The sequence below is a fragment of the Rousettus aegyptiacus genome, unplaced genomic scaffold, assembly GCF_014176215.1.
Source record: "Rousettus aegyptiacus isolate mRouAeg1 unplaced genomic scaffold, mRouAeg1.p scaffold_m13_p_3, whole genome shotgun sequence".
Classification (NCBI taxonomy): domain Eukaryota; kingdom Metazoa; phylum Chordata; class Mammalia; order Chiroptera; family Pteropodidae; genus Rousettus; species Rousettus aegyptiacus.
The window spans coordinates 30,359,395-30,374,182 of record NW_023416306.1 but is presented as its reverse complement, the minus strand read 5'-3'; the positions used below and the strand labels follow the sequence as shown (position 1 = coordinate 30,374,182).

Here is a 14,788-nt window from a genome sequence, read left to right as displayed (position 1 = left end):
AATGAATATCCTGTATAATGGTAGAGTTTGAACCAGTGGCTTTTTGGTGCTCTTCCCACCCCTCCAGCCCCAAACACAACCCCCCACCCCCACCCCACCGCCCACCCCTGCAAGTGGTAAAGCCTAAAGCAGCTCTGGATAAGCAAAACAAGAAAGCAGCCGATGTTCTAGTATCTTGGCCTTGACCTGAGACCACCAATCAATCCATTAACAGTCTTGGGACTCAAAGGTATCAGCTTCCTGTGAAAAGTCCAGAAGAGTAGGAGATGACATGTGCCATTGAAAACCAGTCCATGCTATGTCTTTCCCTTTCTAGAATCATAAATGTTTTCTTCTAGGACAGACACGGCCTGGGCTGTGAGGACAAAGCCAGGGCCTACTGGGAAGAAATGTGCCTGCAGAAGTTAATAGAGGGCCAAGGCTGCCATGTACAGGACAGAGGTGTAGGCCTAGGAGTGCACAGTGGCCTTTCATTTGGGAAAAGTCAAGGAAGAAGAGCTGGAGTCGAAATAAATCCTTACAGTTCAGTTGCTTGGTCATTTTTAAACTTCCTCCTTTTCCAAACCAGTTTCCTTCTGTCATTTTTGCCTCAACTTCTTGGATGCATTGTCTCACCTCAGTTCCCAATTCCACAAGTGGAGTAGTGGCCTGTAGTTCTTTTTGTCTGGATTATTGTGATAATCACTTGCCTCCATTCTACCCCTGCCTTCTTCACACACATTGGTAAATCTTTAAGTACTTTTCAGTGGTTACCCATCATAGTCTCAGGGTGAAATTCCAAGACCTTGCAAGACAAATGTAGGTACCCCCCTCCATCCTATAAGCTATTCTAAAGTACTTCCTTTGCAGTACCCCCGTCAACACACTGCATTTTCCTATTCCTCTGTGCCTTGCGCATTCTGTTCCCCTGCTTGAATATCCACAGCCTTTTCCAGTGCCTTCTAGGCTCTGACATCCTGGCTACCTTTAGGACCCAACCAAATCTGGACCCCTCCCCACAGCACTCTGTATTGTTATAATGTACTTCTCTGCGTGCCGTCATCACCCTGAGTCTATCCAAAGGCATGGTCAGAGTATTTCATCTCTCTTCCCATTGACCAGCATAGAGAGAGCGCTCAGGTACATCAAATCCAGGCAACTACTGCAGGAATCCTAATAACCCAAGTGTAAGGGGGCGTGGCTGGAGGCGGGCTTGTGGAGAGGGGCGTGGTTTGGAGGCGGGCCTCTGGGGTGGAACCTGGGCTCCGCAGCGCCTGCGCAGAAAGGTGCGTTAAGATGGAGGTCGCGGGAGTTGGCGGCTGCGCAGCGATGGTGAGCGAGAGGCCCCCACAGGTGGCGCTGGAGGAGAGGTTACCGCTTTCTCCCTCATAACTTTAAAGAGACACTCTACCCATACTACCTGACTTTCATACACCTCTATGCACTTTACAGTAGCTGTCCATCCTCATAGTTGCAAACTGTTTTTCCAGTACTCTCCGAGGTTATCTTTTCCTCCCCATATTCAAGTATACAGGCTTTCCAGATACTCAAGAGAAGATATATCTGCCCAGATACCTAGCAGAGGGGATTTTTATTTCACAAATAACTCCAATTACCTCATAAAGCAGATACTCCTAGGTCCCCAGCTAAGACAAATTCCTATTCAGGGAGTTTTCTCCACTTTTCCAGCACTATCCAGATTCTCTGAGAAGCCACAAATTTTATGCCGTATTTGACTTGAAAGTGGGACATTTGCCATCATTTCTGTCTCATGGGGCAGGAGACCTACTCCACAAAGAAAAGTCAAACTCTGGCTGACTACTGCTTGGGGTTTGCAACTAGCTTGCAGATTTGAATTAGTGGCTAACTTTTTAAAACCAGATTTCGTATTTTAAAAATGCAGATTTTCAGCTTTTTGAAAAATTGGAAGATCTGTTAACTCTTAGCTCACATTCTCACAAAGTTGCAGGTGGTTAGAACTGAGAAGCAAGTAGTAAATTGTTTTATTGTAGTTCATTATAGACTTTACTCCTTATTTTCTTATACATATTGAGCTTTACATTATTTGCCTGGTATCTACCCAGTAGGCATTTGACTTTGTGATCTCTGATGTAGGATCTTGGGTACTTTCTGTACCAATATGTTGAGCTCTTAATGAAAACCGGAATACAAAGAAGTTGGATATATGTTTAGGTTGCCTTTTGTCTTCTGTAATGCTCTGCTTAGGATCAGAGATCATTCCAGTAGCTAAAACCTGGGTACAATCTGAACGAAAGTGTTTTTTTGTTTGCTTGTTTGTTTGTTTGTTTGTTTGATAAGCGAATTCAATCAAAATATTTGTAGATAGCTCCCTGGTACATTTGATCTTGAAGAGATCCAGTGTGTCAACTTTTCTCTGGTGGGTTCAGGCCAAGGACTAAGCTTTGTTTCTCTTTGAACACCTGGTTGTAAAAGGACCTGGCTCTGGTTAGCCCAGGAAGTGATGTCTCAAAAGTGCGGTCTTTTTCATGCCAGAACCCATAGATGTTAACCTTCTTCTTTGCAGGAAATAACAGGTCTCATAGTGTCAAGAGTTGGAGGTATTCAGGCCATATCTAATTAGAAGTAGAACAGAAGGACCATTCATGGTAGATTTTTAAAGAAGCAAAAATCACTTCTTACGGCATAAATATATGACCCACCTATTCATTGTGAATATTTGGGTTAGCTCCCTGAATAAACCTACCATACCTAGAAGTAGAAAGGCAAAGTTGAGGAAGCAACATGGAATAGTGGAGACAGTATGATACCATGAAGAGTGGTCTCAGCTCTGCTTCATACTAATTAGGGGACCATAACTTTTAATTTCTCAAGTCGCATTCTTGTATCTATTAAATAGACTAATAATTCCTACAGTGTACATCAGGGTGATCAAATGGGTTCATTTAAATGTGAAAGCACATTGAAAACTATACATTTTCCAGTATAAGGCAAGGATAACTCTGGTGCTGTGGACTAGTACTGGTCTGTGGCCTGTTAGGAACCAGGCTGCACAGCAGGAAGTAAGCGGTGGTCTAGCAAGGAAAATTGGCAGCTGCTTCACAGCACTAGCATCACTGCCTCAACTCCACCTCGGATCCACCTCAGATTATCAGGCATTAGATTCTCATAGGATCACCAGTTCATGGTACCAAAAAGGTTGGGGACCGCTTGTATAAGGATTATTATAATTAATGATCCTCTGAGTTCTGATTAACTTCCAGGGAATTTGTCTTGCCTTGTCTCAGGTTCGATATCATCAGATATTTATTTTTCTGAGCCCATCTTCTGTGCCAGGTACTCATCTAGGCATGGGGCCTAGCATTGAACAAAACAAAAGCCCCTGCATAAATAAATTTAGGAGTGAATCATCAGCATATCGAGTGCCTACTAAGAACCTAGTGCAGTATAATAGCATGATGAAGTAGAAGAATCTAGATTATGGATTTCTGCCATTATATAGCTGTGAGAGATTCTTTTCCTGTGTAAACTGGAGTCTTTCCATCTGTAAAATGAGGTTAGTCAAGGTAAACTCTAAGGTTCCTTCTGGCTAAAATATGTTTATTTAGAGAGTCTAATTGCTAAGGTTCCCTACCCTTAAGGAGTCATTGCCCTGCGGGGATGGTCAGGCTAACAAAACTGAACAGTCATAGAATTTGAAGGACAACAGAATGCTAATGTCACACTAGATTCAGCATGATAGTGGTTACAAGTTTTGCTGTAAGTACGGGAGTATTTAGAGAGACTTCCTGGAAGATGAGGCAAACCTGGAAGGATGGGAAGCTTTGGATTAGAGGAAAGGAAGGAAACATTTTTGATATTGGAAATTGAATGAATTGAAGTGCAAAGGAGAACATGCCGTTTATTGTTTTCCTAGTGTATCAGTCAGAGTCCATGCAGAAAAATGGTGCATTCAAAGGGTTAATTGAAGACAATTTAACCAAAAGGCTGTTTATTTACAGAAGTATGGTAAGTGTTAAACTAGAAAGGATTGGTGAAACACAACAGTGGCAAGTTGTTAGCACTCCTTTGCCTGATGGGAAAGGGGAGAGAGTGTTGTTACCAGAGCCCAGCTGAAGCTACCATCTGAAGGAGAGACCAGATTGCCTGACAAGAGCTATGGCCATAAGTGCTAAGCAGCCACTGTAAGAACTTGACAAGGCAGAGAGGAGGCAGAGAAATAAATGCCCTAACTTTCCTCTTCTCTTGCCTTCCAGTCTCCAGCTAGTACCTTACATTGATAAAACCCAAACAGAAGCTCAGGGGCAAAGTAGTCTGGGTGATGTAGTTAGTTCATAGAGGTCCGCTTCCCAGAACAGGACAGAGGGAGTTGGGCAGGAGATGACACAGCAAACAGATTAACCAGCACCCATAGTATCTAAGGAAGGAAGAGTTACCGTTATGGACTCTTTCCTTCTGTTCAAATTCAAAATCTGCTCTAAGACTTGGTCTCCTTAGCTCTGAAATGGGGATAGTAATGTCTTTGTCTCAAGTTGACTGTGAGGATTCTATGATATGACACATGAAGGCACTTGGCACAGGGCCTGATACATACTGGAGGCTCAATATATTTTAGTTCCTTTTTTCCTATACATGCCTAAATGACTCTTTGGCTGAAATAGCTTTTCCAGTCAAGGTCTCAGTGTGGCTGGAACAGAGTGAATGAAGGTTAGGATAGTAGAAAATGAAATTAGAACACATAGGGCCCTATAGCCCGTTGTAATTACTTTGTCTTTTAACAGGAGTAAGGTAGGAAGTCATCGGAAAGTTGTCCAGAATTGTGTGACTTCTGACATCAGAGTTCCTATCATTCACTAGGACATCACTTTTTTGTTCATTCAAAAATATTTATGTAAAACGTATCACATGCTGGGCACTGTTTTAAGCACTGGAGATTCATTGATATATATAGTCTCTACCCTCGAAGACAATGTGTTCTTATGAAGGAGACAGATGACTTCAATTTAAGGTATAAATGTTAAGGTATAAGTGAATGTTGAATGTACTATGGGAGCTCATAGTAAGGACACCTGACCCATCCTTGGGGCATCTGAAAGGGCATCCTGAGGAAGATGATGTAAACTGAGTCTTACCCAGGAGAACTTAACCAGGTCTAAACAGAGAGAAATGGAGTTGTTGGCATTTGGAGTTAGTATGTGCTCTTGCAATAAAAAAAAATAAAAAAAAAATAAGTATGCTAGAAATTGCAAGTAGTTTATACTTACTGGATAGTTAGCTTTGAGCAGAAGGATGGTGAGTGATAAGACTAGAAAAGTAAGCAGAGGCCAGGTCACGAAGGGGAATTTAGACTTTATCCCTAAGGCAGTGGTAGGTTTTTAAGTTAAAAAAAAAAAAAGTAACAGAAAAATAACATTTTAGGAAGATCACTCTGGCTAGATAACAATGAAGAGTCATTTGGAGTGGGGTTGGGGTGGAGGATGGAGAGGTATAAAATGAAAACAGAAGGCTGAAGATGGTGGCTTGAACTTAGGGAGAAACTTTGGGGATAGAGAGAAGTAGATGACTATTCCAAATTAACTCTATTAATGAGGGAGCATGTACAGAACTTCATGATTCACTAAAGTGGGAGAGTGAAAAAGTTTTGTCAAAAATGACTCTCTTCTGGCTTGGGCGACTAGGTAATGTTAGGACTAGAGACTGGTATTCAAAGGTAGGAAATAGAAAAGAAAGCACAGATTTTGGCCATGCGAGAGAAGGAGAATAGAAGTGATGATTTTAGTTTTGTAAATGTAGATTTTTTTTGTGGTGGTGGTGGTAAAGTACACATGTAAACTTTACTATTTTACCATTTCACAGTGGACAATTCAGTGACATTAAGTATATTCACAATGTTGTGCAACCATCACTGTTGAGTTCCAGAACTTTTTCATCATCCCAAAAGGAAACCCCACCCCCATTAAGCTGTCTCTCCTCAGTATGTGTCGATTTTGAGGCTTTCGTGTGCTATCCAAATATAGATGTTAAGTAGATATTTGGATGTGAAGCCCGGTAAAAAATTTAGGTTTAAGATGCAGATTTTTGATCATTAGCATACATATAAGGAGCTCTTAACTTTGGATCTGCATTTGAGTGAGACTCTCTGATTGTCTTGAATTGGGTGTAAAATGTATATGTATAATTGTATATGTTTACTTTTTATGTAGCATTCATTAAATTCTAAAAGGAATTTCTTAACCTGAACAGTTACTAACCACTGATATGTATAGTAAATGAAGCCCTGGGGGTGGTTAAGGAAACCCAGAGAAAGTGAGGAGTGAGAAGGAAAGAATAAAGATGGAACCCTGGATAACATTTGAGGTATAGAGAAGTCTAAAGGGCGTTCTGAGTACGAGAAACAAAATTCATGTCTGCTTCCAGATTGGTAAAGGCTCTTAAAGGACAATGCTGTTTTCTACATGTTGGATATACCTCGTTTGGTTGCCTCTGCCAAACACTCAAACACATATTTCACAAACTCATTCATTCGTGCTCTTAAACAGATTGTCTCCTTAGGTTACTAGCCATAACTTTTTTTTTTATTTGGTTTTATTTTTGGCTATTAGGTTGGTGGGGAGGGTATCATTATAAAATAAATAATAAAGAGTTAACTAAATTGCCAGTCAACAGATATGTGTATATGTGGAGTTTATGATAAACCAGCAGTTCTCAAAGTATGGGACCTGAACCAATAGCTTTAGCATCACCTGAAATTGTAAGAAATGCAAATTCTTGGGCCCCACCACAGGTGTGCCGAATGAGAAACTCTGGGTGGGATCCAGCCTTTCAGGTGATTCTGATGCATGCTGAAGTTTGAGAACAACTGTGCTAGGTTATTCCTGGCTAATATTTTCAGTCCATAAATAAAACATGGCTTCCTGGTCCTCATTATCTTTTATATAATAAAATCTGGATGGCAATGTTTTGCAATATCTAATGAATTAATTCCTCATGAAGAAGTTGCCTCAGAACATTCTTATCCATCTGTGACCTTCTCCACAACTCTGAATTATATTACAAATATTAGTTTCTACATTTTATTTTCCCATTTGGTGTGCAGTAGTTACTTTCAACAACATATATTCTAATTTAAATGCTGTGAAAAGGAAATATTTCCTTTTATTAAAATGCTGTGAAAAGGAATTATTTCTGTGAATACCCTTTTTTAACCCATCCAGTCCTTTTTGAATCACCTAGTCTTCTGCTGAGTCATATCCTTGGCTTTGGAGAGTTTGAAATGAACCTCACTGAAACTGCACCCTTCCTTCTTCTCTAACCCTACCAAGGGTTCGTCAGCTGTATGGCCTTGCCTAGAGATGCAGTAACTATATACAAATCCTTTGGGTTCCCTAGAATTAGTAGCCATTGTCAGGAAGAAATTGGAAGCCACAGACTGAATTTGAAGAGAATTGAAACTGTTCATCAGGGCCAATCAAGGAAGGTTTCTGCTTTTGCTAGTCCAAGGGATAAGCCAAACAGTATTTTAATCATCTTTCCAAGAATATAGTACACTAATTGAGGGTACAGATGATGTCTTACTTAGTTTTGCATCTTTGACAATATCTTAACAACTAACACATATTAGCCACTCAATAAAACACTTGCCAAATTTAATCTACTTAATCCAGAAGACAGAAGATAAAGATTTTAATTCTGAACCTACCTCTAAACCACTGTGAGTTAATTTAATTGACCTCTGATTTCCTTATCTCTAAAACAAATCTAATAAATTTTGCCCTTACTTTCTAGTATCTTTATAAGAATCTAAGGAGAATATATATGAAGTACTCTTTTAAAAAGTCCAGAGCTCTAAATATAAAGTTACATAATAATTTTATTTAAATGCTCTGTACCTTAGGGAAATGATTGGTTCATTCTGGATCGTGGAGAGAGAACAATTCAGTATAGTGAGCTAGAAGTTAAGAAATCCTGATTCTAATCTAGATTTCCTTTACATTCTTTTGGTCTTAGTCTCCTTTTGTCTCACATGAGGAAACAGGTCAGACTGGTACAGTGGTTCCCAGCCTTGGCTACATATTGAAATAACCTGGTACCAAAAAATACTGATGTCTGAAGCCCACTCCCTTAAGTTTGATTTAATTGGTCTGGGATGCATGCTGGGCCTTGAGATTTTTTCAATCCCTTGTATACATCCAAGGTTTTGTTTTTATAAATCAGAAAAGCCATTCAAGTAAAATCTTACACAAAAGTCTACACACATACACACACACACACACACACACAAGTTTTGTGTATATATATGTATATAACATATATATATTATATATATACAAAATACATACCAGTGGAGCTTCTGCAGTCATGATTTTAGGAGGTTACTCTCCAATTGCTAATCTCTTTTTTCATATTTCATTTTAGAACTCATGCTTTATGGAGCACTGTTAGAAAACCATTGGAATAGACAATTTTCAAAATCTTTTCCAGGTCCACAACAATGTTATGATCATATGTCTTCTCGCAACACCAATCTCAGTGTCAGATTGATCTTTATGGAGGCTAGCTTTCCATTTACTTTCTTCTGATTACCCTAGCTCTTTTGCTTCAAGATGATGAGTAGTCTAAAATTTAGCAGGCAAAAGAACCTCCTGGTTTCTTGTTGCCGCCCTTCCCAGAGTCTGATCCAGTACATCCAGGGTAAGGGTCAGGTGTCTCTTTTCCACAAGAACTTTTCATGTTTTTGAAACAATTGATCCATGGACCACACTTTTGAGAAATATCGCTCTGAGAGGTTATGGGTCAAAAGTAAATCAGAGGTTGAGACACAGCAGATTAGTGGATTTCCCCTGAGCTCCATGCCAGATCTACCAAAGAGGAGCTTCTGGACATTTGAAGCTTTAAATTTACTCCTTCTGACCCGTGATATTCGATCACAGTTCTCAGTTACTGCCCTAGAAACCCACTTCACAATCTCTTCATATGTGTCTATAGCAGAAATGATACAGTAGTGGTCAAGAGTAGTCAGGCAAGCAGGGATTCAAATCTATACCGTTCTATACTACTTTCTGATTGTGTGATCCTGAGCAAGTCACTTAACTTAAGCCTCAGGTTTTTCATCTGTCAAAAAGAATAATGCCCTCTTTCTAGGCCTTGGTTTTAGTGAGAACAAGATGATCTATGTAAAGTTTGTAGTAAAGTATCCAGCACAGTAAATTTTGATAAATGGTAGGCGCTATTTTATCAGCAGGGCCTGGACTGACAAGGAGTCTTTGTTTTATTCTTAGGTGGTGTTTCTATGAGATGAAATACATAAAAGTTTTTATTTCAGGTAAGTGCTCTCAGCTCTTATCTGCTGAGATACCCAAGTTTAACAATCAGTAATGGTATTTGTTTAGTACTGCACCATACCATGTTTCAGCCACAAAGCCAAGAAATTGACCACTTGTGCTCTCAGAACATTCATAAAGGATTGAACTGAAGCCCACCAAGAAGCTTCTTACAATTTTGGGTCTTCAAGAAGCTTCTTAGTGCAGGACTCAGACTTGATGTGGATTGAGACTACTTTTGCTGCAAAGGCGGGAGGAAATAAAAGTTATAAAGTTGAACTTGAGGTTATTATAGAAAGTCTGGTTATAACCACTGATGGTATTAATTCACATTTGAGAGTAATGTTTGAGTGATTCTTTTTAGAGGGCAACGAGAAGAATGTTTTACCTGAAGACTTGAGGAAGGCAGGTGAGTGATTTAATTTTGAAGATGTTTAAAACAGAAAGCCAAAGATCTGCTATGATAACCATGGTAGAAGTGTCTTTAGCAAAAACCAAAGGTGAGAGTGTTTCTCATCTGTGGACTTTCATGGGGACATAGGAAAAGTCCAACAGAGACTTCTACTGGGCTAATTTATTTAATTGAGATTACTGATATTACAGTAAGATAAATCATGATTTGAACACTCCTACTGACATACCTCTTTTTAGCTTGTGAACTTAAGATGATCAAAAGAGTTTTGCTGAATTCGCTTTCCTTCCTGTAGACCTCTCACTTAATAACCCATTTCTCCAGTCCCAGACCACACACATCTTTACATCTTTAGTATCAAAATTCATCTCAGTAGTATCAGTCACTTTCTGCTGTGATTATTTTGGTGAAAGCTTGGGCATTTTACCAAAGCCTAGAACTAAAACTTTCCACATAATTTCAACCAAATGACTGTTGATTTTTGTATGGGAGGGTTCTCTCCAACAAAGGGAAAACCTTCTGTTATAGTTCTTTGTGGACATGCTTTAAATAATCTGGAAAACAATAAATGAGCTAGGGGACTTCCAAAGAGTGTGTCTGTGAGGAGGAGAAGAAGTTATTTTGGGTTTAGTGAAACAAAATCAGTTGCACTTGAACAACATTTGTTATTATAATTTTGAAAGTTGAGCTTTGAAGGAAGTATGGATTTTAGCTAAATAGAGAAATGTGAGGGTTATGTAGAATAACGATTCTGAGATTAAGAAGGGAGAATTGTTAAAAATTTCACATCATACCTAATGTAGTTTGAATCTCTTTTTAACTTACGTATACCTAATATATATGTAAGATGTTATATGTACTTATCCAAATATTGCCATTAATGTCTACATTCTGTTTGAGTTTATGAAGGACGGACCTAGAAAGTGCTGGTGTTTGACTTGACTATTGTTTAGTAAAAGCCATTCTGAGTTTGAGGCAGAACAATGCAGTTGAGACAAGGCTTTCATGATCTGTCTTAGTCCAAGGAAGAACAAACTTTAGAGAATATAGAGGAATATTATTAACTCCTTTTTTTGATAACGGAGTATACTGAAACTCTTTTAAAAGCTTATGACTTCTCCCCAGAAAAAAATGCACAGGTTTTTATAGACATTTTCAGGAAGTTCACATAGTTTCTGAAGCTCGTCTGTTGAGCCTTGATTTAGAAAACAAAAATAAGCAAGCAAACAAACTGATCCCAAAGAGTGGATAAACTGTAAATCCTTCAAGTAATTATTCATAAGTATTGAATAATTATTCATAAGCTTTTTATATATATTGAATAGCATTAAGTTCAGCGTTATACCTGGAGTACAGAGAGTCTGTATTCTAGAATTGTGTGCTTTATTTCTCGAATCTTTCTTCAGAAGCAAGCATTGGGGCCAGGGTTGGATTTGAAAAAGTGAGCTCCAAGAAAAGGGGAACCATAGTTTGGGTAAAAGCGAATGTTGAGGATTCAAGGAGTTACAGGTGAATGTTGAGGGATTCGAGGAGTTATAGGTGGAAACAAAGGTCTGTCAGAAAGGTTAAGTTCAAAGCACTAAAACTGGGCCTCACAGAATCAAAAGACTGGCAACAGGAAACACAAAATTATTGATGGAACAGATTTTTTTTTAAAAAAAATTTAACTGTGGTGAAATACACATAACAGTTCCATCTGAACCATTTTTAAGTATACAGTTTAGTGACATTAAATACATTCACATTCTTGGGCAACCATCACCACCATCCATCACCAGAACTCTTCATCTTGCAAAATGGAAATTCTGTACCCATTAACAATAACTCGCCACTCCCCCACCCCCAGGCCCTGGCAACCACCATTCTTCTTTCTGTCTCTATGAATTTGGCTACTCTAGATGCCACACATTAAGTAGAATCATACAGTATTTATTTTTCTGTGACTGGCTTATTTCACTGAGTGTCTTTAAGGTTTATCTATGTTGTAGCATGTGTCATAATTTCCTTCCATTTTATATGTATACCATATTTTATTTATTCATTCATCTGAAACAGACATTTGCGTTGCTTTCATTCCTTGGCTTTTTGTGAATAATGTTGCCATGAACATGGGTGTACAATTATGTCTTCAAGTCTTTGCTTTCAGTTCTTTTGGACATATACCCAGAACTGGAATTGCTGAATTATATGGTAATTCTTTTTTAATTTTTAGAGAAACCACCATACTGTTTTCCAAAACAGCTGCACCATTTTATATTTTTACCAACAGTGCACAAATGTTCTAATTTCTCCACATCTTTGCCAACATTTATTATCTGTTTTGTTGTTGTTGTTGTTGTTTGTTTGTTTGTTTTGTTTTTTAATAGTAGCCATCCTAATGGGTACAATGGAGTATATTTTGGACATACGACCTAGAAAGATACCCTAAGACTATGGTACATTTTAAGAACCTTTTAAGGCAACAGTATATGAGGAGAGAGCTGTTAAGGGCACAGGGTAGAATCAAATACCATTAGTCACCCAAGCTCATGTAAAGCTGATAACCTCCTTATGAAAATTAAGAGATCTCCAGATTTATAATCAATATATAAAAATGGATAGTTTTCTTAATAGCAATTACCAATTAGAAAATATAATGGAAGAAAGATCCTAGTCATATTAGCAACTTAAAATATCTAATAATAAACACGACACTGGTGATATTTGAATTCTTACATTTTATTTTGTACCATTTTCTCTCTTCATTATTATGTCTTGCTTTTGTTATATCTGTCTGTTTTACCCCCTTGAATCCTTGTAATTCATTGCTCCTCGTTATCTTTGGAGTTGTAAACCTGTTACTATCCTTATTAGAATTATGTGTAAAATAGGAGTAAAAAATAGATTCTGAGTGAGGGCTTAAGAAGCTTTCTGTAAGTAAAATACTTAACTCTAGTGCATAGAGTCAATGCTGTATAGCTTGGTTTTTCACTGGTTAGTTGTTCCTTACTACTGGCTATCCGTCAAATATGAACTTTATGAGTAAGGCTTTACTGTAATACAAAGTGACTACACTTTAGGGAACACAATAGAAGAGGGCTCACCTTCTCTCTTCATATCTTATTTCTCACAGTTGTTCTCCTTACATTTCCCCGTTACTCCTGGTAATCGCTTAGTTGTTGGTACACATTTTTACATTAATTGTTCTACAGTGGATTCAAAGCACAGGCTCTGGAGTCAGACTACCTGTGTTCTATTCTGGCACTTGTTTACTACCCCCTCCCCCAAGTCCTCTTAAGGCGTTTATCATTTGCATCATATCTGTTTGTCCCACTAGATTTTATTCTCTTCTCCATTCACAGTCTTGTTCATTTCTGTATTTTATTGTAACATGTACATGGTAGGTTCTTTTTTGTCCTCAGCTTTATTGGGATATAACTGGCATATAACATTATATAAGTTTAAAGTATACGATGCGATGATTTAATATACGTATATATTACAAAATGCACATGGTAGGTCTTAAGTGAACATATAATAGACAAAAGATTAAAGTAGGAAACCAAGACAATAGAGTTTAATCAGGGATTCTCATGATTTTTGCAATTTTGATATAAATGATTTTGATAACACATTAGCCCTTACTCACCTACCAAACTTCTTAAAATGGTCCTATGTCGCTATTCTTGTTATTTCTGTTGTTTTTAATAAACCAAAAAGTGAATTTAAATGGATTTAATTTTTAGAATTTCTTCATTATTTTAGAAATAGCTAGAACAGTTTGAGGTGTTTCTGACCAAGGTTAGAAGTTATCGTTTAGAGCCTTCTGCTATGTGACAGGTATCCATTCAGTTAAATCTTTCCAATAAGCCAATTGCCAAGTTTAATGTTGGTAATAATGAGTCAGCACACAGGAGTGACGTCCTTGATGACATAACTCTTTACCCTCCCCGCCCTGCCTGTTCCCAGCAGAAGTGATTACTGTTTCCTCTGTGCTCCAACTGCAGCTACTTCTATTATCCCACTTATCCCACTGGTTTGTAATTACTTCTTATGTGCCCTTCTAAATAGTGAGCTCCTTAAGGGTGGCGATTATGTGTTGGTAATTTCCACTTTTCCCATAGTACCTGGGACACTGTGGGTGTTCAATAAATGGTAGATGTATCAGTGTAAGAAAAGTATATGTTCTGAAAGAATTTTGCCTAAATGATATCCCAAAGACAATTTTCAGTGTTTCTCTTCAGATGGTTTGATGATAAAATATGTCAGGATTTGATTTGTTTAAATTATGAAAATTTATGTATTCAGCCTGTTTTCAGCCTTCTCTATGTAAACCACATTTTGTTCAGATCCTACTCATTACCCTCTCTCTTTCATTGTCTTTTTCATCTTTCACCTGGAATTTATAGAAAGTAAAAATTGTGACTGAGAGATCAGTTGTTCCTCCACTCCCTTCTCTAAGATCTTAGAAATAAGGAAAATTCAATTTTCAACTGAAAATTAAATCGTGACGTTAACACAGAAAAAGGTAAAGTTATTCATTGTGGGTATTGGTTCAAAATCACCTCTTATAAGAAAGACTGGACAGATTAAGGCTTGACTAAAGATGTTTATCTAAGGAATATTCATGGAAGTGCTATCAGTTAGCAAAGGCAACATAGAAACAGGAGAGTGAGAAACCTACTTTGCTTATGTCTTTCCAAGTATCTACTGTCCCAGGGAGTGACTGTAACTCACAAATTTGAACATTCCTATTTCCCCATTGTAGTCTGATGCTGTTAAGTATTTGATATACAATTTAATTTCCCTATCTCTAATTCCTTGTTGATCAAGCAACTTTATGATTATGATTGGTTTCTCATATATCTTTCTATAAGAAGAAAATGAATCTGCCAAAGCAAATATTATAATCACTGTGATGGTTAGTATATTTCATTGCAAATAATCACTTGCCATTCTGGTTTTACATCAGCCTTGGAAACTTTATTAATGTTAATTTGAATTATGGGTTCATTCTCAATGAACAGTTTCTGAACCTAAAAACTGAAGTTCAGATCCAGAACTTTAGTGAGTTCACCAAGATAATTTTCGATTTTACCTCTTATAGAATTGTCAAGTG

At 37.9% G+C, this 14,788-nt stretch overlaps 1 protein-coding gene across 1 annotated transcript in view; it reads left to right on the top strand.

Annotated features, from left to right (window-relative positions):
• The first annotated feature begins 137 nt into the window (after window positions 1-137).
• LOC107502839 (phospholipid-transporting ATPase FetA) overlaps window positions 138-14,788 on the top strand; it is a 93,714-nt gene continuing 79,063 nt past the window's right edge. The window contains exons 1-3 of the mRNA XM_016130450.2: window positions 138-1,311; window positions 9,237-9,280; window positions 9,643-9,687. Of these exons, the coding sequence (XP_015985936.2) occupies window positions 9,253-9,280; window positions 9,643-9,687 (73 nt within the window). The 5' untranslated portion in view covers window positions 138-1,311; window positions 9,237-9,252. The remainder of the gene's footprint in view (window positions 1,312-9,236; window positions 9,281-9,642; window positions 9,688-14,788) is intronic.